The sequence below is a fragment of the Bubalus bubalis genome, chromosome 2 (genome assembly GCF_019923935.1).
Source record: "Bubalus bubalis isolate 160015118507 breed Murrah chromosome 2, NDDB_SH_1, whole genome shotgun sequence".
Lineage (NCBI taxonomy): Eukaryota > Metazoa > Chordata > Mammalia > Artiodactyla > Bovidae > Bubalus > Bubalus bubalis.
The window spans coordinates 167,461,448-167,485,723 of record NC_059158.1 but is presented as its reverse complement, the minus strand read 5'-3'; the positions used below and the strand labels follow the sequence as shown (position 1 = coordinate 167,485,723).

General features: G+C 42.9%; 2 protein-coding genes across 21 annotated transcripts in view; one reads left to right on the top strand and one right to left on the bottom strand.

Moving 5' to 3' along the window:
• RHBDD1 (rhomboid domain containing 1) overlaps nucleotides 1-24,276 on the bottom strand; it is a 208,987-nt gene that overhangs the window by 28,497 nt on the left and 156,214 nt on the right. The gene's annotated exons all lie outside the window — the stretch shown is intronic.
• COL4A4 (collagen type IV alpha 4 chain) overlaps nucleotides 1-24,276 on the top strand; it is a 151,344-nt gene that overhangs the window by 115,485 nt on the left and 11,583 nt on the right. For 9 of the 10 annotated variants that reach the window (XM_006047128.4, XM_006047131.4, XM_044937900.2 and 6 more), the window contains 7 exons: nucleotides 11,075-11,146; nucleotides 12,322-12,459; nucleotides 12,553-12,666; nucleotides 14,348-14,503; nucleotides 18,659-18,766; nucleotides 20,057-20,065; nucleotides 23,645-23,770. In XM_006047128.4, the coding sequence (XP_006047190.3) occupies nucleotides 11,075-11,146; nucleotides 12,322-12,459; nucleotides 12,553-12,666; nucleotides 14,348-14,503; nucleotides 18,659-18,766; nucleotides 20,057-20,065; nucleotides 23,645-23,770 (723 nt within the window). Of the gene's footprint in view, nucleotides 1-11,074; nucleotides 11,147-12,321; nucleotides 12,460-12,552; nucleotides 12,667-14,347; nucleotides 14,504-18,658; nucleotides 18,767-20,056; nucleotides 20,066-23,625; nucleotides 23,771-24,276 lie in introns of those variants that run through there. The other variant, XM_006047136.4, reaches the window with a different exon arrangement.

Here is a 24,276-nt window from a genome sequence, read left to right as displayed (position 1 = left end):
CCCTACCCTCTTCCAGGCGATCTCCTGACCCAGGGATGGAACTTGTGTCTCCTGCTTTGGTAGGCAGGCTCTTTACCAGTAACACCACCTGAGAAGTCCTTAGTTGTCTCATAAGTACAGTAAATTTTGGTAAAATAAAGAGTACTTCCTCCTAGAAGAACTGGAAATCCCTTCTTTTGGGCTCACTGAGTTTATTGTTTTGAAAATCTAAGTAACATTTTTCTACACTCTCACCTCTTCATTTGTCAGATAGATAGAGGGAAGTTGTTTATTTTGAAGATCTGGTATACACTTATGTATTTCTATGCAGCCAAATAACTAGACCAGGGCAAGCTCACATCACCAGTACAGAGATAAGATATCTTTGCACTGTTCTTCTTCCTCTTCACTGGCCTTTTTAGTAATGTGAAGTGCAGTGATTGGTGGTAAATTTAGGATTCCAAGCAAAATAATTTTGTAATTTTAAGAGTTTCTCTGATTACTGTGGCTGTTTCCTGTCACTGACAAACCCTACAACTCTGTTGGGGTATTCTCTGATGCCTTTTTGAGTGTTTAAGAGACTAAATTGGTAAAGAACCAGAAGAAAATGTTTCCATTGTTTTACTTCTATGGAATCCCCACTTCTTCCTACCCTCCTACTATAGTAAAATGGCAAGGATTTTCAAGTGTCCTGAAAATCGAAAATGTTAGTCGCTAAGTAGTGTCTGACTCTTTGCAACTCTATAGACTGTAGCTCACCAGGCTCCTCTGCCCACGAATTTCTCCAGGCCAGAATACTGGAGTAGGTTGTCATTCCCTTCTCCAGGAGATCTTCCCGACCCAGGGATCAAACCCAGGTAGACTGCATTGCAGGCAGATTCTTTACCATCTGAGCCACCAGGGAAGCCCTGGTGCCATTTTATACACTCAGCTTGACTAAAATGACAAGGCTCATGTTGTGATTGTTGATTCTTCCTTTCCTTGAATTCATTTGCACTTACCACATAGCTTCAGTATGATTCAGTTCAGTTCAGTTCAGTCACTCAGTTGTGTCTGACTCTTTGTGACCCCATAAATCGCAGCATGCCAGGCCTCCCTGTCTATCACCAACTCCTGGAATTCACTCAGACTCACGTCCATCGAGTCAGTGATGCCATCCAGCCATCTCATCCTCTGTTGTCCCCTTCTCCTCCTGCCCCTGATCCCTCCCAGCATCAGAGTCTTTTCCAATGAGTCAACTCTTCGCATGAGGTGGCCAAAGTACTGGAGTTTCAGCCTTAGCATCATTCCTTCCAAAGAAATCCCAGGGCTGATCTCCTTCAGAATGGACTGGTTGGATCTCCTTGCAGTCCAAGGGACTCTCAAGAGTCTTCTCCCACACCACAGTTCAAAAGCATCAATTCTTCGGCGCTCAGTTTTCTTCACAGTCCAACTCTCATATCCATACATGACCACTGGAAAAACCATAGCCTTGACTAGACGGACCTTTGTTGGCAAAGTAATGTCTCTGCTTTTTAATATGCTGTCTAGATTGGTCATAACTTTCCTTCCAAGGAGTAAGTGTCTTTTAATTTCATGGCTACAGTTACCATCTGCAGTGATTTTGGAGCCCCAAGAAATAAAGTCTGACACTATTTCCACTGTTTCCCCATCTGTTTCCCATGAAGTGATGGGACCAGATGCCATGATCTTCGTTTTCTAAATGTTGAGCTTTAAGCCAACTTTTTCACTCTCCACTTTTACTTTCAAGAGGCTTTTTAGTTCTTCTTCACTTTCTGCCATAAGGGTGGTATCATCTGCATATCTGAGGTTATTGATATTTCTTCTGGCAATCTTGATTCCAGCTTGTGCTTCTTCCAGCCCAGCGTTTCTCATGATGTACTCTGCATAGAAGTTGAATAAGCAGGGTGACAATATACAGCCTTGACGTACTCCTTTTCCTATTTGGAACCAGTCTGTTGTTCCATGTCCAGTTGTAACTGTTGCTTCCTGACCTGCATATAGATTTCTCAAGAAGAAGGTCAGGTGGTCTGGTATTCCCATCTCTTTCAGAATTTTCCACAGTTTATTGTGATCCGTGTGATCCACACAGTCAAAGGCTTTGGCATAGTCAATAAAGCAGAAATAGATGTTTTTCTGGAACTCTCTTGCTTTTTCGATGATCCCGCGAATGTTGGCAATTTGATCTCTGGTTCCTCTGCCTTTTCTAAAACCAGCTTGAACATCAGGAAGTTCACGGTTCACATATTGCTGAAGCCTGGCTTGGAGAATTTTGAGCATTACTTTACTAGTGTGTGAGATGAGTGCAATTGTGCAGTAGTTTGAGCATTCTTTGGCATTGCCTTTCTTTGGGATTGGAATGAAAACTGACCTTTTCCAGTCCTGTGGCCACTGCTGAGTTTTCCAAATGTGCTGGCATATTGAGTGCAGCACTTTCACAGCATCATCTTTCAGGATTGAAATAGCTCAACTGGAATTCCATCACCTTCACTAGCTTTGTTCGTAGTGATGCTTTCTAAGGCCCACTTGACTTCACGTTCCAGAATGTCTGGCTCTAGGTGAGTGATCACACCATCATGATTATCTTGGTCATGAAGATCTTTTTTGTATAGTTCTTCTGTGTATTCTTGCCACCTCTTCTTAATATCTTCTGCTTCTGTTAGGTCCATACCATTTCTTTCCTTTATTGAGCTCATCTTCGTATGAAATGTTCCCTTGATATCTCTAATTTTCTTGAAAATATTTCTAGTCTTTCCCATTCTGTTGTTTTCCTCTATTTCTTTGCACTGATCGCTGAGGAAAGCTTTCTTATCTCTTCTTGCTATTCTTTGGAACTCTGCATTCAGATGCTTATATCTTTCCTTTTCTCCTTTGTTTTTCACTTCTCTTCTTTTCACAGCTATTTGTAAGGCCTCCTCAGACAGCCATTTTGCTTTTTTGCATTTCTTTTCCATGGGGATGGTCTTGATCCCTGTCTCCTGTACAATGTCATGAACCTCAGTCCATAGTTCATCAGGCACTCTATCTATCAGATCTAGTCCCTTAAATCTATTTCTCACTTCCACTGTATAATCATAAGGGATTTGATTTAGGTCATACCTGAATGGTTTTCCCTACTTTCTTCAATTTAAGTCTGAATTTGGCAATAAGGAGTTCATGATCTGAGCCACAGTCAGCTCCTGGTCTTTTTTTTGCTGACTGTATAGAGCTTCTCCATCTTTGGCTGCAAAGAATATAATCAGTCTGATTTCAGTGTTGACCATCTGGTGATGTCCATGTGTAGAGTCTTCTCTTGTGTTGTTGGAAGAGGGTGTTTGTTATGACCAGTGCATTTTCTTGGCAAAACTCTATTAGTCTTTGCCCTGCTTCATTCCATATTCCAAGGCCAAATTTGCCTGTTACTCCAGGTGTTTCTTGACTTCCTACTTTTGCATTCCAGTCCCCTATAATGAAACGGACTTTTTTGGGGGGTGTTAGTTCTAAAAGGTCTTGTAGGTCTTCATAGAACCATTCAACTTCTTCAGTGTTACTGGTTGGGGCATAGACTTGGATTACTGTGATATTGAATGGTTTGCCTTGGAAACGAATAGAGATCATTCTGTTGTTTTTGAGATTGCATCCAAGTACTGCATTTCGGGCTCTTTTGTTGACCATGATGGCTACTCCATTTCTTCTAAGGTATTCCTGCCTGCAGTAGTAGATATAATGGTCATCTGAGTTAAATTCACCCATTCCAGTCCATTTCAGTATGATAGGTTATTCAAAAACCGATAGCTAGTGAGTTTGATCAAATAACAAAATTATCTCCAATGACATCATAATTCGGTGCTATGAAACAAGTTTGCTAAGAGGAGGAGTGAGGAAATGAGTGAATTGAGCCAAATGTACACCGCAGTGTACAGATGGATGCTGCAGTGATGTTTCCTGGCCATGCGGGGACACTGTTTCCCTGCAAACAGCCCAGTGAACAACCAGTCTTTTTTTTTTTAATCCACAAAACAGTGAAATACATTCTTAGGAATGAAAACGTCTACAATATAAATCCATTGCTGTCATTTATCATGCTGATAGAAAAATGAAACACACTCTGGCAGAAATGCTTTGAACTGAGAAACTAAATATTTGAAGTATGTTCTAAATAAGTCAAGGGGACTGATTATCTTGTTTGCACAAACCAGCTGCTAACTCCAAGTTGTTTGCTCTACTAGAACAGGCCATATGGATTCTGAGTCCTGCTTATATTCCATCAGATTTAAACTTTCACTTCAACATAGGTAAAAATAGCTTGGTGCTCAGACTTCCAGTACCTATATATGCTCAGTTCCTAGATAGGCATTCATCATTGCTGTTGTTTAGTTGTTAAGTTGTGTCCAACTCTTTGCCGTCCCATGGTCTGTAGCCCACCAGGCTCCTCTGTCCATGGGATTTCCCAGGCAAGAATATTGGAATGTGTTGCCATTTCCTTCTCTAGGGGATCTTCCTGACCTAGGGATCCAGCCTGCATCTGCGGCATTGTAGGCAGATTCTTTACCACTGAGCCACCTGGGAAGCCCCATAGGAGATTGTAATAATAGAAGCCTAAAATAATAAGCTTTGGCCTGAGAGCATGTAAAGAATGTGGGCTGGGTTATTTTGGTTGATGGCAAGTAAACTGTTTCATAAGAACAAAGCACCTAGAGATGTCTTTTATCAGCACAGACAGGCTGGCACCTCACAGTTGTGAAAATCAGAAACATCCTCCCTTTTTACAACTAGTGCCCCCTCCTTGACCCTGCCCCACAGCATTTACCACTCTTGAGGCAATTGCCTGATTGAGTTCTGTGGAGTCAGGGATGGTTTCTCTCTCAGTCCCGTGTCTCCTCAGTGCCTGACACCAAGCACATTTGGGGTCTGAAGCTCCATGGTTAGGGGGCCCTATCTTAGGCTCTTGTGCATTCCCTTAGTAGGCACTCATGTATTTTCTGAATTAAAGGAGAATTCAGAATCTGTTTTGCTAAGTTTTCCACTTTGTTCATCTATTACCTAGAGGCTCAAAAAAGGTCTCTTTCCCAGCAGCTTTCAAGTTAGGGTAACCAGCTGTCTGGCTTTGCCTTGGCCAGGGCAGGTGCTCAGAACACAGGATTCACAGTGCTAGATCTAGGCAAGGCACCAGCAGACAGGGACAAGTTGGTCACCCTATTAATGGCATAAACTGTGAAAGGTTCCTGGGGATAGGGAAGCATTTTCAGTTTGACAACAGAAGAAAACCTCAGAGTGGGCATCCAGTCACGAGTCTGCTGGCTCACAGAGATGGAAGCTTTAATTGTGCTTACAGTTTGGAGATGAGATCAGATTCTCCAACCAGAGAACGCCCTCGCTTGTGTGTGCAGTGATATGCAGCCTTAAATGATGGTTGTTAAGCCGGAGGATGACCAGAGAGGTGAATTAAAAAAAGCCTCATTACCGAGGACTCTGTTTTGTGAGCCTAATTGCCTCTCATCTGCCCTGTATGTATTTTATGCATGAACAACTTTCTGATTTAGAGATGGGATGGATAAAAAGCTTTCAGTAAAAAAAGGAAAAATTGCCCTTAAAACCCTACCCAGATGTAGCTGCATTCAATTTAGAAAGATAACATTGGGTCAGATAAGGGTCGGCCAGTTCAACAATGGCGAGAGGCTGAAATTGTGACAGAGCAGGATTTGGACGTGTTGATGTGACAATGGAGAGTTGGCAGGAGTTGAGACATTCCACCCCCAGCCAAGTCCCCAAGCCATCAATCTCAGTGGCTTAAGCTGGAGATCAAAACACATTGAAATAGCAGAGTAGTCTCAAAAAATGTATTATCGTTTCAGATAGATGGCAATAAATATCCAGATTTGGCAGATGAAGAAGGTCTGTGTGTTCTTTTGGTGCAAACTTGAAACATTTGCTCATAAGTAGAAAAGAGAATTGAAAAATAAGCTCAGCTAGACCTGATAAAAGTGGTTAGGAAATAAGAGCTTTGGGGAAAATGGGGGTGCATTTCCCCCCTTTTTGGTTCTGAGAGAATATGGCTCATTTGTACCAATGTAATGTTTAGATTTTAAAATAGAATAACTGTTTGCAGTATTGATAAAAAATAAAGTGGAACCAACGAACTGTTCCATCTTCCAATAAGAAGTCTACAGAGGACTTACCTTAATGAAGAAATAATGAGTGCTTGAATTATTTATATACAAGTGGATAACATTAACTTCCCCCAATCTGACTCATCCTATAAATCTATCAATGAAGGATGTTACATGCAAACAGAGATTGGAGTTCACTCTTTTTTATAGCTTTCTCTCACCCCGTTCAATCCCTCACCCTCCTTGATTACAATCCTAAAAGATGATGCTGTCAAAGTGCTGTACTCAATATGTCAGCAAATTTAGAAAACTCAGCAGTGTCCACAACACTGGAAAAGGTTAGTTTTCATTCCAATTCCAAAGAAATCTGGAATGCCAAATTGTGTGCAGTGCCAAACAATGTTCCAACTACTGTACAATTGCACTCATTTTGCATACTAGTAAGGTAATGCTCAAAATCCTTCAAGCTAGGCTTCAGTCATGTGATCTGAGAAATTCCAGATGTACAGGCTCGACTTAGAAAGGGCAGAGGAACCAGAGATCAAAGGGACAACATTTGCTAGATCATAGAGAAAACAAGGGAATTCCAGAAAAACATCTGCTTCTGTTTCATTGTCTACATTAAAGCCTTTGACTGTGTGGATCAGAACAAACTGGAAAATTCTTAAAGGGATGGGAATACCAGACCACCTCACCTGTCTCCTGAGAAAACTGTATGCAGGTCAAGACATGGAACAATGGACTGGTTCCAAATTGGGAAAGGAATATGTCAACGCTGTATATTGATTATTTCACTTATATGCAGAGCACATCATGTGAAATGCTGGGCTGGAATCAAGTTCGCTAGGAGAAATATCAACAACCTTAGATATGCAGATGATACTACTTTAATGACAGAAAGCAAAGAGGAACTAAAGAGCCTCTTGATGAAGGTGAAAGAAGAGAATGAAAAAGCTGTCTTAAAACTCAACATTCAAAAAACTAAGATCATGACATCCAGTCCCATCACTTCATGGCAAATAGAAGGGGAAAAAGTGGAAACAGTGATAGATTTGTGGGCTCCAAAATTACTGTGGACGGTGACTGCAGCCGTGAAATTAAAAGACACTTGCTCCTTGGAAGAAAAACTCTGACAAACCTAGACAGCATATTAAAAAGCAGAGACATCACTTTGCTAACAAAGGTCCAAATAGTCAAAGCTGTGGTTTTTTCAGTAGTCATGTATGGATGTGAGAGTTGGACTATGAAAAAGGCTGAGTGCCAAAGAACTGATCCTTTTGAATTGCGGTGCTGGAGAAGACTCTTGAGAGTCTCTTGGACTGCAAGGAGGTCAAACCAGTCAACCCTAAAGGAAATCAACCCTGAATATTCATTAGAAGGACTGATGTTGAAGACGAAGCTCCAATACTTTGGCCATCTGATGGGAAGAGTTGACTTACTGGAAAAGATCCTGATGCTGGGAAAGATTGAGGGCAGGAGGAGAATGGGGACAGCAAAGGATGAGATGGTTGGATTGTATCATCAACCTAATGGGCATCAGTTAGAGCAAACTCTGGGAGATAGTCAAGGACGGGGAAGCCTGGCATGCTGCAGTCCATAGGGTCACAAAGAGTTGGACATGACTTAGCAATAAACAACAATTCCCCCTGTTCAGTCCCTCACCCTCCTTGTTCTAGACTTGGTCATTTCCTCATTTATTCACTCACTCACTCAACAAACATTTATTGAGCACCTACTGTGTGTCAGGATATATGCTAAGTGCAGGAATAGAAGGAGTAATAAGATCTGATCTTGCACTCAATTAATTTACCCAAAGCCAACCAGTCACCACAGACAGGACTGCTATACAGAGTGGGATAGGTTGGGCCGAAGGGCCTAGAGGGCGCTCTGTAAGTGTCATGGGAGTTGGTGAGGGCACTTCTCTGTGTAGGTCATAAGCAAAGGTGTGATTATCACAATTTTAAGGGCTATGACCTAAACTGAATGAATGCCTGACTGTGCTCTGAGGGGCTTTTAGCCTTAGGTGAGAAAGAACAGTTTCTGGATGGGAAATCCACTAATGCAGCAGGAAGGTTACCAGGCTTGGCCAGGGGCTGAGAAGATTCTTCTCCCACATCCATCAGTGGGACGTGTGTGGAGCTCTTGGCAGAAGACTCAGCAGCCAGGGATGTTCTGTACAGATTACTAACCTGTCTGTTCCCTCCCTCTCTCCCTGCTTCCCTTTATTTCCTCCCTACAAATCTATATATTTATGTCATATAGCACATATTATATTGGATTGGCCAAGCAGTTTGTTCAGGGTTTTCCATAACATCTTACACAGAAAAATAAGAATGAACCTCTTGGCCAACCTAATATAATACATATTGGGTTGACAAAAGAGTTCATTCGGATTTTTCCATAGTATCACTCAGTGACAGTTTATGGTTTGTTTTGGGCTTCCTAACATTCAGAAAATGAAGATCATGGCATCCAGTCCCATCACTTCATGGGAAATAGATGGGGAAACAGTGGAAACAGTGTCAGACTTTATTTTTCTGGGCTCCAAAATCACTGCAGATGGTGACTGCAGCCATGAAATTAAAAGACGCTTACTCCTTGAAAGGAAAGTTATGACCAACCTAGATAGCATATTCAAAAGCAGAGACATTACTTTGCCAACAAAGGTCTGTCTAGTCAAGGCTATGGTTTTTCCAGTGGTCATGTATGGATGTGAGAGTTGGACTGTGAAGAAGGCTGAGCGCCGAAGAATTGATGCTTTTAAACTGTGGTGTTGGAGAAGACTCTTGAGAGTCCCTTGGACTTCAAGGAGATCCAACCAGTCCGTTCTGAAGGAGATCAGCCCTGGGATTTCTTTGGAAAGAATGATGCTAAAGCTGAAACTCCAGTACTTTGGCCACCTCATGTGAAGAGTTGACTCATTGGAAAAGACTGATGCTGGGAGGGATTGGGGGCAGGAGGAGAAGGGGACAACAGAGGATGAGATGGCTGGATGGCATCACTGACTCGATGGACGTGAGTCTGGGTGAACTCCGGGAGTTGGTGATGGACAGGGAGGCCTGGCGTGCTGTGATTCATGGGGTCGCAAAGAGTCAGACACAACTGAGCGACTGAACTGAACTGAACTGAAGTGGTGCTAGTGGTAAGGAATCCACCTGCCAATGCAGGAGACACAAGAGACCCAGGCTCGATCCCTGTGTTGAGACGATCCCCTGGAGTAGAAATGGGAACCCGCTCCAGTATTCTTGCCTGAAAATTCCATGGGCAGAGGAGCCTGTCAGGCTCCAGTTCACAGGTTTGCAAAGAGTTAGACATGACTGAGCGACCAAGTACACGCATCAGATTAGTAGATGGCTCCTTAGTGACATCTGACAGAAAGTTCTAGAAGGAAATGCAGGCATCAGTGAGATCTATCCAGTTACAGAGAATGGAGTTCTCAGTGGTCATCATGAAATAAATTTGGTTTCTGTAAAGAGGCAGCAGAGAGGTTCTCTTTGACAGAATTGGTGGCAGAGAAATGGCTGTAGCCACGTTTGAGCTGCAGGCCTCTTCTCTCTGAATGGCACGGTGCTCATAAACATCAGCAAGACATGCATTCCTCAGCGTGCCACAGACCCGCCTGTCCTTGCTGTCTTACTACATTTATCCAGGTAGATTGTGATGAAATTAAAATCTGCAGACTGTGGTGGAGAGGGAAGATTGTGGGCATGGGAGGAGGGAAGCAGGGGTTTACTCCCACCCAATTTCTTCCTTATCTAGAATGACTTTTTTGTTGTAAAGTTGGATGTCATTTCCTATGCCAAGATTCAGTAATTCTAGACTGTATCTGTCTAGAAAGAGAGAAAGAGATTCATGATATGGTCAGAAACTAACAGAACTGTGCTAAAACCCAAGAAAGGGAGAGTTCGTTCCCTGGCGGTCCAGTGGTTAAAACTTCACCATCCATTGCAGTGGGTGCAGGTTCAGGCCCCATTCGGAGAGCTAAGATCCCACATCCCTCACAGCCAAAAACATAAAACACAAGAAATATTGTAACAAATTCAATAAAGACTTTAAAAATGGTCCACATTAAAAAAAAACACATTATGAAAAAATAAAGTTATGTGTTAGGATATATGCCGAGTTACGGATGGAGTGGGAGGTTGGGTTAGCTAGATGCAAGATGTTATATATAGAATGGATAAACAACAAGGTCCTACTCTATAGCACAGGGAACTATACTAAATATCCTATGATAAAGAATAATGGGAAAAAATTTACTATATATATATATACTTCCCTGATGGCTCTAATGGTAACGAATCTGCCTGCAGTGCAAGAGACCGTGGTTGGATCCCTGGGTCAGGAAGATCCCCTGGAGAAGGGAAAGGCTGCGCACTCCAGTATTCTTGCCTGTAGAATTCCATGGACAGGGGAGTCTGGCAGGCTCTAGAGTCCATGGGGTCGCAAAGAGTCGGACATGACTGAGCCACTAACACCTTCACTTTCACTATGATAAACCATGATGGGAAAGAAAGAAAGTGAAGTCATTCAGTCGTGTCCAACTCTTTGCGACCCCATGGACACCAGGCTCCTCTGTCCATGGTCCATGGAATTTTCTAAGCAAGAGTACTGGAGTGGGTTGCCATTTCCTTCTCCAGGGAACTTCCCGACTCAGGGATCGAACCCAGGTCTCCCACATTGTAGACAGACACTTTATCGTCTGAGCCACCAGAGAAGTCTGCCATAATGGGAAAGAATATTTAAATATATAATATATAAAGGTATATATTAAGCAGTCTATGTTAACAGAAGACATCCATCACATGACTGTGTTTAGCGATGACCACTGGCGTGGATTCTGCCTTCCTAGTGATGTTTAGATGGTGAGGTCTCATGGTTCCCACCTAGAGAATTTGTGGGTCCCCATCAGTTAACCTTCCCCTGGACCGTGCGTGCGAGGTACAGTCAGAGAATGTGAATGGAGGGTCTTCCCCTGTGGGTCACAGATGTGTGATGTGTTTCAGGTCCCTCTGGGTCGCCCGGCCTGAACGGCCTGCATGGTTTGAAGGGTCAGAAAGGCAGCAAAGGCGCTTCAGGTAAGAGAGAATCTTTGCAAGAGGCTGAACAGCCATTAATGAACCATGAGAGTCCACTCATGTTTCCTCCCTTCACAAGATACGGGTGCGAAACTGAGACACTGGTTTAGCTTCGATTCACTGTGTTGGAACTGTCTCTAGTTTTGATGATGACTTATCAAACAGGCACTTGAGAAAACCCAATTTAAGCAGGAATGGTGGGTTAACGGTGCCTATTGTTGATACTGCTTGTGACTACCTATTAAAATATTCTGCATAATCACTTAGGTGGAGCTAGGTTTCAAAATGTTATGAATAACAAATAAATAGTCAGGATACTGGAGTATTGTTTTATGTGTTGTCATGCCAAGTACAACCACGTGGGTCTAATTAGTACTTCAGCATCCTTCAGTGGCCTGCTGTGAACACAAATTACCTGAACAAATTGCTGTTATTTTTGATGCCACAAATAGGCTAATCATCAACATCTTAGCTTGTTCTGTTATTTGAATAGAATTCACGTTGGTTGCATTCGTTTCTCAGAAAAAGAGCTTGCAATCAGACGAGGTAGCTGGAAGGAGACTTGCATATGTGTGAGACAGTGAGAAAAGGACCGAATTGTTGTGCTGCTGGGTTTGGATCTGTGGTTGGGGAGGGTTTATACGGTTTATATGTTTATACGGTTTGGAAGATCAAGACGTCATTTAGGTCACTTAGGATTGTTATTGGCTCTTCCAAATCATCTGGTAAAATGTGTGTCCTCTCCAAGAAACCAGTGCAGTTCTGCCTTTTCAACGTGAAACTGCACGATGGTTCTGTTTATTTTCCAGTGTCCATCTTAAATGTCAAGCCAGTTTATTCACAATCACTTACTGTTCCATCTCATTCGTTTCACTCTTAACGACTGTAGAGGTTGAAGGGTTGGTATTGTCACTAAGCGGTTGTGTTTTTAAATCTGGGAAACAGTTATAAAAATAAATCAGAGCTACGCTGGACAGGTGTGATGGGTCGTAAGAGAGGGGACAGTGACCCCTGGAAGACTGCAGCCATTCGGATTGCTCTTGTGGACAATGTTGGTCTCAGCAGAATGCACTCCTTTCCTGTCCTGTGCCCATTGGGAAGCAGTTCCTTTCCAGCCCCCATGCCAGGGACACACCAGGAGAAGATGCGGTGCTAATGCTGTTTTCCTCATTAAGGTTCGCATGAAATGGGCCCCCCAGGTCCAGTGGGAATGCCTGGCCCTAAAGGGGAGACAGGAGACCCCGGGAACCCAGGAATTTCTCCTCCAGGACTTTTTGGAGAAAGAGGTCCCCCGGGTCCCCCAGGACCCCCAGGTAAGAAAGCAGCATGCTTTGCCCTTCGCTCGATAACTGAATCCAAACCTCCCAAATGTCGTGAGACTAACAGCTGAACATGTTCCTTTTCAGGGCGAGCTGGACTGCCTGGTCCTCCAGGTGCCCCAGGAAAAGCTCTTAAGGGTGACATTCCAGACACGGGTCTGCCTGGAGATCAGGGGCCTCCTGGCCCCGATGGTCCAAGAGGTATGGGACAGTCACGGCAAAGGGTGATGGTGCTGCTTTCCTTAGACACTTGCCAGCTCTGTTGGGATGGAGGAGCAGAGAGAATGGTCAAGTAGAAGCATGTTAGCAGCCCCAGCAACTTGGCAGATGGAAAAGGGGGAGGGTGGGCAGTGGGGAGCGTACCCAGGACCAGCGCTTAGACCCCTCACTCTTCTATTTCAACTCCATCAGACCACCTCTGACACAGAGCAAGTCTTAACCATCGCTGGCTTGATGCTGAGCTTGAGGGTGCAGAAGGGAACAGCAGGAGGCAGTCTCGTCATCCCTGTTGGTCTCAGTATCAGCACATAAAGCACTTCTTTCAGCCCAGAGATAACAGGACCCCTGCCTCTCTCTCTCTCTCTCTCACTCACACACACACACACACACCCCCACACACAGAGTCTCTTCATGTGCTGCTCACAGTACGTTTTGTTCCTGTTATCACTTCACTGGGATGAACTGTAGCTAGTCAATATTTAACAAAGTAAGATTGAACCAGAGCTGACTGGGGAGTTGGAACAAGAGTGTGGCTCAGTGCAGCCTTCTGCCAAATGCAGGCAATCATACTCCTACAAGCTCATAGAACTCTTCTGGAGAGACAGAAACCTTTAAATCTTTAGGTTTTAGTGAGAGTGGGATAAAAAATGTGTAATTTTGCTTTACACTATGAAAAACTGAAATGCCCCAAAATATGCTAAGAAGGTTAGAAGTAGGAATAGAACTTGGGCTCAAATACCATGGGTAGACAATGGTTTTCAGATAGGATTTTAAATTTAATTGAGTGGGTATTCCTTTTTCATCAGCCAGATTTTCTCTCTCTCTGTGTTTTTGGCTTATTTATTCTTGGTTGCACTGCGTCTTTGCTGCTGCATGAGCTTTCTCTAGTAGCGGTGAGCAGGGGCTACTCTTGTTGCAGAGCATGGTTCTAGGGTGTGTGGGCTTCAGTAGTTGTGACACATGGGCTTGGTTGTGGTATACAGACATGTGGGATCTTCCCTCACCAGGGATCAAACTCATGTCCCCTGCACTGACAGGTAGATTCTTAACCACTGGACCACCAAGGAGCCTAGTCAGACTTTCTTAAAAATCTATTGTCTCTCTGTCCACCCACCCATCCATCTATCCATTCATCCATTTACCCATCCACCCAACTATTCATCTATCCATCCATCGATGTATCCATCTATCTATCCACCCATTCGTCCATCTACCCATCCATCCATCCATTTACCCACCCATCCATTCATCTATCCATCCATGTATCCATCTATCCATCCACCCATTCATTCATCCATCCATCCATTTACCCATCCATCTATTATTTATCTATCCATCCATCCATCTATCACATGAAAGCAACGGGAAGGCAATGCAAAGAAAAGTCACAAACTGATGCTTCCAAAAGGAATGGCTCTGAAGGGAAGGAAGGTTTTGCATAGCTCATTTTGTCCTAATAGTTACTAACAGACTATTTACATTTCTCAACTTGGGCTTCAAGAGACATACTGCTTCACCTCTGATACTATTGACCTTCTTATTCGAATTCCTTGCAACCGTTGCTTGTAAATGATTAAATTCCTTTCCTTAAGAAGCTCTTAGGCAGCCAGCATGCACATTTGTTTTTGACTGAAAGAATCTTTTTGCCTACTCGTGTGGTCAGGAGTACCCGGGCCTCCAGGACCACCTGGGAGTGTCGACCTTCTGAAAGGAGAACCAGGAGACTGTGGTCTGCCGGGGCCTCCAGGTCTCCCAGGCCCACCAGGCCCTCCAGGACACAAGGGCTTCCCAGGATGTGATGGAAAACATGGCCAGAAAGGTATGAATGCAAATAGTTCTTTTAAGTAGTACTAGATGACTTTCCCTATCTGGCTTGCAGGTCTGGGGTGTGCACCACTGTGAGGTCATTCTCATTTCCTATGGCAATAATGACTACGTTTCCGAAAGGTCCTGACTTGCCCAGAATCCTAAAATGAGGGTGACAGTTGGAAAAGTAAGAAGAAGAAACACAAGTTCATCTTTAGTCCCTAATGACATGCTTGATAATCTTCTAGACAAGAACTATACAATAGAAATTTAATGCAAGCTACATATGTAATTAAAAGATGTAATAGCCACATTTTAGAAAGTAAAAAGAAACAGATTTTCCTGCTTTGACATAATATACTCAGATATTATTACATTTTAACATAAAACAAATATAATTTATCAAAGGGATAATTAGGGCTGGTTGTACAAACCTAGTTTCTTTCCTAAATAAGATGCTCCTCTTTGATGGTGAAATATGGTGTGTATTTTAAACTTACAGCATAACGCAGTTTGGCCTTGCCAATTTCAACTGTTTAATAGCCACGTTAGTGGCTTCTGTATTGGACAGTTCAGTTTTAGACTGCTGACTTTGCCTTTTTATATTCACAAAAGTGTCTCCACTACTGAATTCTCCCACTATTTAAGACTAAAATATTTATTTTAATTAAGTTTTACTTAACTGCTAATATTTGGAGAATGCGAAGTCAAGTGGGCCTTAGGAAGCATCACTGTGAACAAAGCTAGTGGAAGTGATGAGATCCCAGTTGAGCTATTTCAAATACTAAAAGATGATGCTGTGAAAGTGCTGCACTCAATATGCCAGCACATTTGGAAAACTCAGCAGTGGCCACAGGACTGGAAAAGGTCGGTTTTCATTCCAATCCCAAAGAAAGGCAATGCCAAAGAATGTTCAAACTACCACACAATTGCACTCATCGCACACGCTAGCAAAGTAATGCTCAAAATTCTCCAAGCCAGGCTTCAACAGTACATGAACTGTGAACTTCCAGATGTTCAAGCTGGATTTAGAAAAGGCAGAGGAACCAGAGATCAAATTGCCAACATCCATTGGATCATCAAGAAAGCAAGAGTTCCAGAAAAACATCTACTTCTGCTTTATCAACCACACCAAAGCCTTTGATGTGTGGATCACAACAAACTGTGGAAAATTCTTAAATTCTTACCTGCCTCCTGAGAAACCTGTATATAGGTCAAGAAGCAACAGTTAGAACTGGACATGGAACAACAGACTGGTTCCAGATAGGGAAAGGAATATGTCAAGGCTGAATATTGTCACCCTGCTTATTTAACTTATATACAGAGTACATCATGCAAAATGCTGGGCTGGATGAAGCACAAGCTAGAATCAAGATTGCCAGAAGAAATATCAATAACCTCAGATATGCAGATGACACCACCCTTATGGCAGAAAGTGAAGAAGAACTAAAAGCCTCTTGATGAAAGTGAAAGAGGAGAGTGAAAAAGTTGGCTTAAAGCTCAACATTCAGAAAACTAAGATCATGGCATCTGGTCCCATCACTTCATGGCAGATAGATGGGGCAACAATGAAAACAGTGAGAGACTTTATTTTTCTGGGCTCCAAAATCACTGCAGATGGTGACTGCAGCCATGGAATTAAGACGCTTGCTCCTTGGGAGAAAAGCTATGACCACTCTAGATAGCATATTAAAAAGCAGAAACATTACTTTGCCAACAAAGGTCCATCTAGTCAAAGCTATTGTTTTTCCAGTAGTCATGTATGGATGTGAGAGTTGGACCATAAAGAAAGTTGACCGCCAAAGAATTGATGCTTTTGAACTGTGTTGTTGGAGAAGACTCTTGAGAGTCATTTGGACTGCAAGAGATCAAACCATTCAATCCTGAAGGAAATCAGTCCTGAATATTCATTGGAAGGACTGGTGTTGAAGCTGAAACTGCAATACTTTGGCCACCTGATGCGAAGAACTGACTCATTAGAAAAGACCCTGATGCTGGGAAAGATTGAGGGCAGGAGGAAAAGGGGATGACAGAGGATGAGATGGTTGGATGGCATCCAATTGGAGGACATGAGTTTGAGCAAACTTCGGGAGTTGGTGATAGACAGGGAGGCCTGGCATGCTACAATCCATGGGGTAGCAAAGAGTTGGACACGACTGAGCAACTGAACTGAATATCTGGGGACCTTAGTTTTTGGCTGTAACAATTTTAGACAATTATAAGGTTCATAGGACATTTTGTTGAGAAAAGACCAATAAAGATTGTCCATTTTACCTCCCTTATGTCATAAATAAGGAAACTTGATACCAAGATGCAAATATTGAACTTTGCAGGAGCCCAGTAGCTAGCACTCTGTCTGATTTCTGAAACAAATGTGAAATAAGTAAACGATTAGAGCAGAGGGAAGGTCAGAATCACCATGAGGCTGCTATGACTAGAACAGAAATTGCATCTCTGAAATTGTGCCATGCATAACCTGTACAACAGTACTCAGCAGTCCTATTCACCTTTATTAGCGGTAAACTCAATTTTAGAAATTGTGGCTTATATCTGCAGGCATTTTGGCTTCTAATTATTAAACTCCCGGATTGGACAGATACACCTAGCATTCAAGTCACCAAGAGAGAGGAGGAAGGGACTAGCTATACAGCCTTGTTCCTCTGCCTAATAAGTCACTCCTCCTCCCCAGTGGCTTCCCTAGAGAATTAGCTTTCACCTGGAAATATACTGGAAGGATTAGGGAAATAGCAAGACATATAAATAACAGCAAGCTACAAAAGGATATACCAAGAGCTGGAAATATTGTTAGAACCTCTAATCATGCTTCTTAATTCCCATTCCAGTGAGCCTAGGGCCAAAGAGTGTTTAACTGTTAAAAGGATGAGGGAATGTCTTCAGCTTACCTTTTTTAGACTTACCCAGTGGGAAATATTTGATCTGTTCCATAAATTATTATTAGGAATCCACAGAAATATAGTAGTGAACAAATTCAAAAGGAGTACCCACTAATTAAGTTAAATATATGGTTTCATAAGGGAAGATACATTAAAGTATCCATCTATATTAACTGAGTTGGACCATAAAGAAGGCTGAAGTGTTAGTCACTCAGTCGTGTCTGACTCTTTGTGACCCCATGGACTATGGCCCTCCAGACTCCTCTATCCATGGAATTTTCCAGGCATTTAAGAAATACAGGAGTGGGTTGCCATTTCCTACTCCAAAAAGAGGCTGAGCACTGAAGAATTGATTGTTTCGAATTTTGATGCTAGAGAAGACTCTTTAGAGACCCCTGGACTGCAGGGAGATCAAACCAGTCAATCCTAAAGGAAATCAGCCCTGACTATTTATTGGAAGGACTGATGCTGAAGCTGAAGTTCCAGTACTTCAGCCACTTGATGCAAAGAATTGACTCACTGGAAAAGACCCTGATGCTGGGAAGGATTGAAGGCAGGAGGAGAAGGGGACGACAGAAGACAAGATGGTTGGATGGCATCACTGACTCAATGGACATGAGTTTGAGCAAGCTCTGGGAGATGGTGATGGACAAGGAAGCCTGGCGTGCTGCAGTCCATGGGGTCGCAGAGTCTGACACGACCAAGCAACTGAACAACAAGAACAGTACTCAATGAGAGACATGCTTTGGGTGGCGAGGCACACTTCTCTGAGTGCTTATGCAAAGCAACTGGACTTGGGTTGGGATTCCAGGGAGGGCCTCCTTGATGTGATCCGTACCTACAGAATGTGGAGGACTTCCTGGATGAGGAGGAGAGAAGGAACAGTGTGTAGGAGGCACTGAGTGGCTGGTCTGGCTGAACTTGAGAGAGTGGGGAAGAGAAGGGTGAGTGTTCCCAGATAGTGGAGCATCTTTCCTAAGTTTCCCTTTCCGTGGCAGTCCTTTGACTGTCTCCAGAGAAAGTTCAGGGTTACTGGGTTTTCATCTGTTTTGGTCATGGAATGATTTTCCTTTGTCCTGTTGATGGATTGTTGTGTTTCCTTTAGACAGAGGCAACTCTTCTCAGCCTTCCAGAGGAAAGAGGGAGCTATTCTCCAATCTGAGGCTGACTTTGCCCTGCATTTTGCTGGCGTGAACCTCTGAATTCAGTCCATCAAGCTGTTGTTGTCTTTATAATGCTTCGTTCTAGCGCCCTCCTTTTCATGTTCCTTTTAGGACCAATGGGATTCCCGGGGCCGCAGGGGCCACCTGGAAGTCCTGGGCCACCTGGAGACAAAGGTTTACCTGGACCTCCAGGCAGACGAGGGCCTTTGGGTCCTCCGGGTAAGCTTCCAATGCCTAATCATCTCCACCTAACCTGCACAGTGTTTTTTTTAAAAAATATTTATACATGTATACCCGCGGTGGATGCATGTTGATATATGGCAAAACCAATACAATATTGTAAAGTAAAAAAAAAAAAAATTTACTATGAGGGTCATCTTTCAGAAAGTAATTATTCTGAAATTATCAGCAAATTCTAGTAAGTTAAGCCAATGGCAACGCACTCCAGTACTCTTGCCTGGAAAATCCCATGGACGGAGGGGCCTGGTAGGCTGCAGTCCATGGGGTCGCTAGGAGTCAGACACGACTGAGTGACTTCACTTTCACTTTCAAGCCCTTTTTTAATAAAGATTATGTTTATCTCAAGCTGCATGACAGAGTCTCAGGTTTGGAAAGCTTACCTATAATTAGAACAAGTGAGTTTGAAAGTTAGGAGTTGGTTTTGCATATACTATTTCTAAGATAAATAAACCCTTGTTCCTTCACACAAGATCCAAAGACAGACTTGATTGTTGTATGTGAACATTGTATATTTAATTCTTGTTTCCGAATTCCCTACCATTAATTTTTCTAGCTGTTTTATTTTAATGTTTCTTGTCAAGTACATTAGTTTCTATGAAGATGAAAGGCTATTTGATTTTTCAGCTCTATAGACAACAGGTTTTCATCAGAAAGTCAAAAGAAGCCAAGGAAGAGTTGGAAGGGCACACATGTGTATCTGAGATTGGCAGAAGTCATATCTTTCAGGATCCTAAGTCAATACGACAGCAGTGTGGTATCAGTTCTGAATATTTTGCAATCTCTTAAATTAGCACTCTAGTCCAAAGAGTAAGAAAATTGTACTGCTTTTTGATGGACCACAGAACAACACGATGGAGAACTACTATGATTCATCTTGTGTTTCCTTTCTGTGAATAATCTACAGAACTTGGCAAATTAATATGGAATTTCCAGAAGCCTTTAAAAGGACAGAATTTTTCCATACGTTAAATTAGAGCATATTTGCCGTAAGAAACCAACTCGAATCTTATATTGCACAAGAGGGTTTCATTTCAGGTCTTTCTAGATATGAAAACTTCATTCATCATAGCCGTTCTTGTCAGTAACAGGAATGTGGACTTTTTATGTAAATAAGATGCCATCATTCTGCTTGTCGTCTATGCTGTCCTCAAATTATTATTTGCGTTCTCAATCTATTTCACTTTTGTCCTAACTTACACATTTATAATCTCTTTCCACCTTATGAAAATCGTTGTGTGGCCTCACATTTCTGGCTTTGGATCGCTCCAGGTTCCAGAGGTAAGCATTGCTATAAGATTAATAATTTCCTTTACATCTTGTTTCCAGTCATTTTCACACTTGCTTTTTTTTTCACTGTATTTGTGAGGGCAACTTTGTTCAATTTTTTAGATGGGGTGCTGTAATTATATTAGGTTTTAATGCTTCTGCTTCCTCATTACAGATATAGTAACCCTATATTAGAGTGTCCCAGTGCTGAACCTCCTTAGAGGTTGTCAAGGCAGTGTAGAGACTCGGCTCATATAATTCAGTTCAGGCACAGGGTATGAGCTTTCTCTGTGAGATGCTACAGTACATACCAGTGTAAGTTTCCTTTCTAAATTCTGCCATGAATACAGAGAACATCCCTAAAATAAACGATATCAACAACATGAAAAGATGGGTCCTGACCACCCAGTAAGGACTGTGACAAGCCTTTCCCATCACACCCAAAGCCCATTTTCAACAAGCAAGTTCCTTTGTGTATTAAAATGAAAATGCCATTCTTTTCAACTAAGTGTGCACTGAATCCTCTATAATGCAAAAGCAACATATGATTTTGTGTCTGGCGTTTTCAAAGAGAATAAAAAGAGTTTCTCAAAAGAAGGAAAGAAAAACCCTGAATGTGGGCATTTGTTCTTTCCAGGCAACTGTTATTAACCCCAAGGAATGTTGCCCTGAATACAGACGCCATATATTATTTTTAGGGCCCTTAGAAGAGATGCCTCAGCCCCTTTCTTTCAGCTTCTGGTTTGTCAAAAAGTAAAGAAAAAGCAAAATCAGAATTTTAAGAAATCTTGCTGCTTTTAATGTTTATATTTTAAAATTATTGCTGTATATTTAATGTTTTCACTTCAGTCTTTTTAATGTCTGTGACTATATATATAGTCACAGTATATACTGTGACTTACTAGATGATAACATCAACATCCTAAATATAAAGTACCAGCCAAATACCCAGCCCTGCTTTTACTCACCTGCTTTCACTCCACCCCCTACTGGTGAATTTCCACCGTAACACACCAGATTATCTAGGAAAAATAAGAACTATAGCTCTCTCAACTCACCCAGAGTAAAAAAGCCAAGTTTTACATTAAACTATTCATACTGTAAAAAGACCTCTAACGTGGTGTTATTTGTGGTTTCATACAATATTTTCCAGGAGGTTCAATTCCAAACTGCTTATAGCATTCAAGTCCATTTTCCACAGGCACAGTTACTATCATGTAGACTCCGTTGCCATTATGGCCAGGCTTTCTAGGATTTTCTCACTGCTTTATCATTGTCTTTTAAATTATTTGGTACATTTGTATGAATATTAAGAAAACGATAACTAATAAAGGGTGTGCTTCACAATATGTTGCACTTCTTAGCATTCAGCACGTAAGGAGGGCGGTATGGGGTAGGGGTGAAGGGCACAGTTTTGGAGACAAGGTGTCTTGGATTTTAATCTAGACTATGCCACAAACTGGCTGCATGGCATTTATTTGTCAATAAATAAATGTCGTTTGTTTCCCTGGGCCTGAGTTTTCTTCCCTGTAACGTTCTAATGACAGCAGCGCATACACGCAGCCTGGGTGGGAACACTCAGGCATAAAGCATTTAGCGTGAGATCTGATGCATGTTGAGCTTCACTGGTGGCTCAGATGGTAAACAGCCCACCTGCAAGGCAGGAGACCTGGGTTTGATCCCTAGGTCTGGATTGGGAAGATGCCCTAGAGAAGGGACTGGCTATCCACTCCAGTATTCTTGCCTGGAGAATACAGACGAGCCTGGCAGGCCGCAGTCCATGGGGTCCCAGAGTCGGACACAACTGAGTGACTAACACTTTCACTTCTCATGCATGATAAAGCGTCCACTAGGTGTTATCAGTCATCATTTTTGCTTCACTTCAGTTCAGTTCAGTCGCTCAGTCATGTCCAACTCTTTGTGACCCCATGAATTGCAGCACGCCAAGCCTCTCTGTCCATCACCACCTCCCGGAGTTTACTCAAACTCATGTCCATCGAGTCGGTGATGCCATCCAGCCATCTCATCCTCTGTCGTCCCCTTCTCCTCCTGCCCACAATCCCTCCCAGCATCAGAGTCTTTTCCAATGAGTCAACTCTTCGCTTGAGGTGGCCAAAGTATTGGAGTTTCAGCTTTAGCATCTGTCCTTCCAATGAACACCCAGGACTGATTTCCTTTAGAATGGACTGGTTGCTTAGAGCTATTATTTCTTGTCCTTTGTGAAATGATTGCAGGGAGACTGAATGAAGATTTGAGGCGGGGGGTACTGTCTTAAGAGATGTGAATGTAACCAAGAATTAAAAAATTTCAACATTTAGGGATGCAATTCTCAAAGTGAGATTCCCACATCAGTACCATTGAGCTCATCCGGGCACTTATTAGAATATGCAAATTGCTGCTCCTACTGACTCAGAGACTCAGGGCTCTAACAAGCCTGAGAGACAGTCATGATGTATTCAGCTCACAGCTGCAGCTTTCCAGTGGTGCTTCTTAGCATGGGTGAATATTGGAATCATCTGGAGAGTTTAAAACATTAGTGATGCTTGGGTTTCACTCACACAAATTCCTTTTTAATAATCTAGATGGGGTGCTGGGAGTAGTACTTTAAAAAAAAATTGGACTACAGTTCCTTTACAACAAAGTGAATCAGCTATTTGTATACATATATCCCCTGCCTCTTGGACCTCTCACCCCATCGCCCATCCCACCCACCTAGGTCATCACAGGGCACCGAGCTGAGCTCCTTGAGCTATATAGCAAGTTCCCACTAGCTATCTGTTTTACACTTGGCAGTATATATACGTTAATACGTCAGTCCCAATGTCCCAATTCATTCCCTCCCCGCCCCGTGCTCACATTTCCCTTCTCTATGTCTGCATTCCTGTTCCTTGCCTGCAAATAGGTTCATCTGTACCATGTTTCTAGATTCCACAGCAGTATTTTTGAAAAGCTCTGCAGATGGATTTATTGTACAGTCAAGCTTGAGGTCACTGCCCAGGCCACATCCTGTACCAATTAAAATATTTCTGGGATGGGGCCCAGATATCTGAATGTTTATAACTCTCCTGGATAATTTCAATGTGCACTCCAGGTTGAAAATCGCTGCTGCCTCAGTGCCACTAGCCGTCCTGAAATCATGTCTCCTTGAGTAGCAGACACTCTGGAAACGCAGCTGGCTGCAGTGTAGACGGCTGAATTAAAGCAATGTTAAGCTGAGCGTGAGGAACCCACCAGGACCTCTCCCCATGCCACCTGTGGCCAGCACCTAGTAAGAAATAACCCAAAGATGGCAAATCCTGTGAAGTTCACCAAACGGTCACTGTCTCAGCCAGATTTCACTATTTTCTACTTCTTTTGCTTCCTCTGAAATCCCATTCACTCATTCATTCAGTCACTCAACGAAAAGTTTTGGAGAAGTTTGCCTGCCCCACATAGTGAACAAGACAAAGTCCTGCCCTCACAGAGCTGACACTGGATGGCTGAACATTCTTGATAACATTCCAGTGTGGTGTCAGAAGCCCATCCAAATTATAGAAGGCACTGGTTCATAAGCATTTGAACCCTTTATACAGGTGGTGATTCCAATTTCAGGTGAGCCTGGGCCCCCAGCAGACTTGGATGCATGCCCCCGAATCCCAGGGCTTCCTGGGGTACCAGGCCCGAGAGGACCGGAAGGAACCATGGGGCTTCCTGGCATGAGAGGCCCGCCGGGACCAGGTATGAACCTCACTCTGATTTCTGGCATTGAAGATTGCTGAAATAAAAATCTGAGTGTTTGCTATGTAGGTTTTTGTATGGAGCCTAACAACTCTTGGGAATCAAGCATGAAAATCTCCTTCCCCTTTAACATTTTTTCTACATTTATCCAAAGGTTTAATCATGTAGTAGGGGGATCTATCCCCACTCCAGTACTCTTGCCTGGGAAATCCCATGGACGGAGGAGCCTGGTAGGCTATAGTCCATGGGGTTGCTAAGAGTCGGACACGACTGAACGACTTCACTTTCATTTTTCACTTTTTACTTTCATGCATTGGAGAAGGAAATGGCAAACCACTCCACTGTTCTTGCCTGGAGAATCCCAGGGACAGAGGAGCCTGGTGGGCTGCAGTCTATGGGGTCGCACAGAGTCGGACACAACTGATGCAACTTAGCAGCAGCAGTAGCAACAGCAGGGGGATCTATGGGCTTCCCAGGTGGACCTAGTGGTAAAGAACCCACCTGCC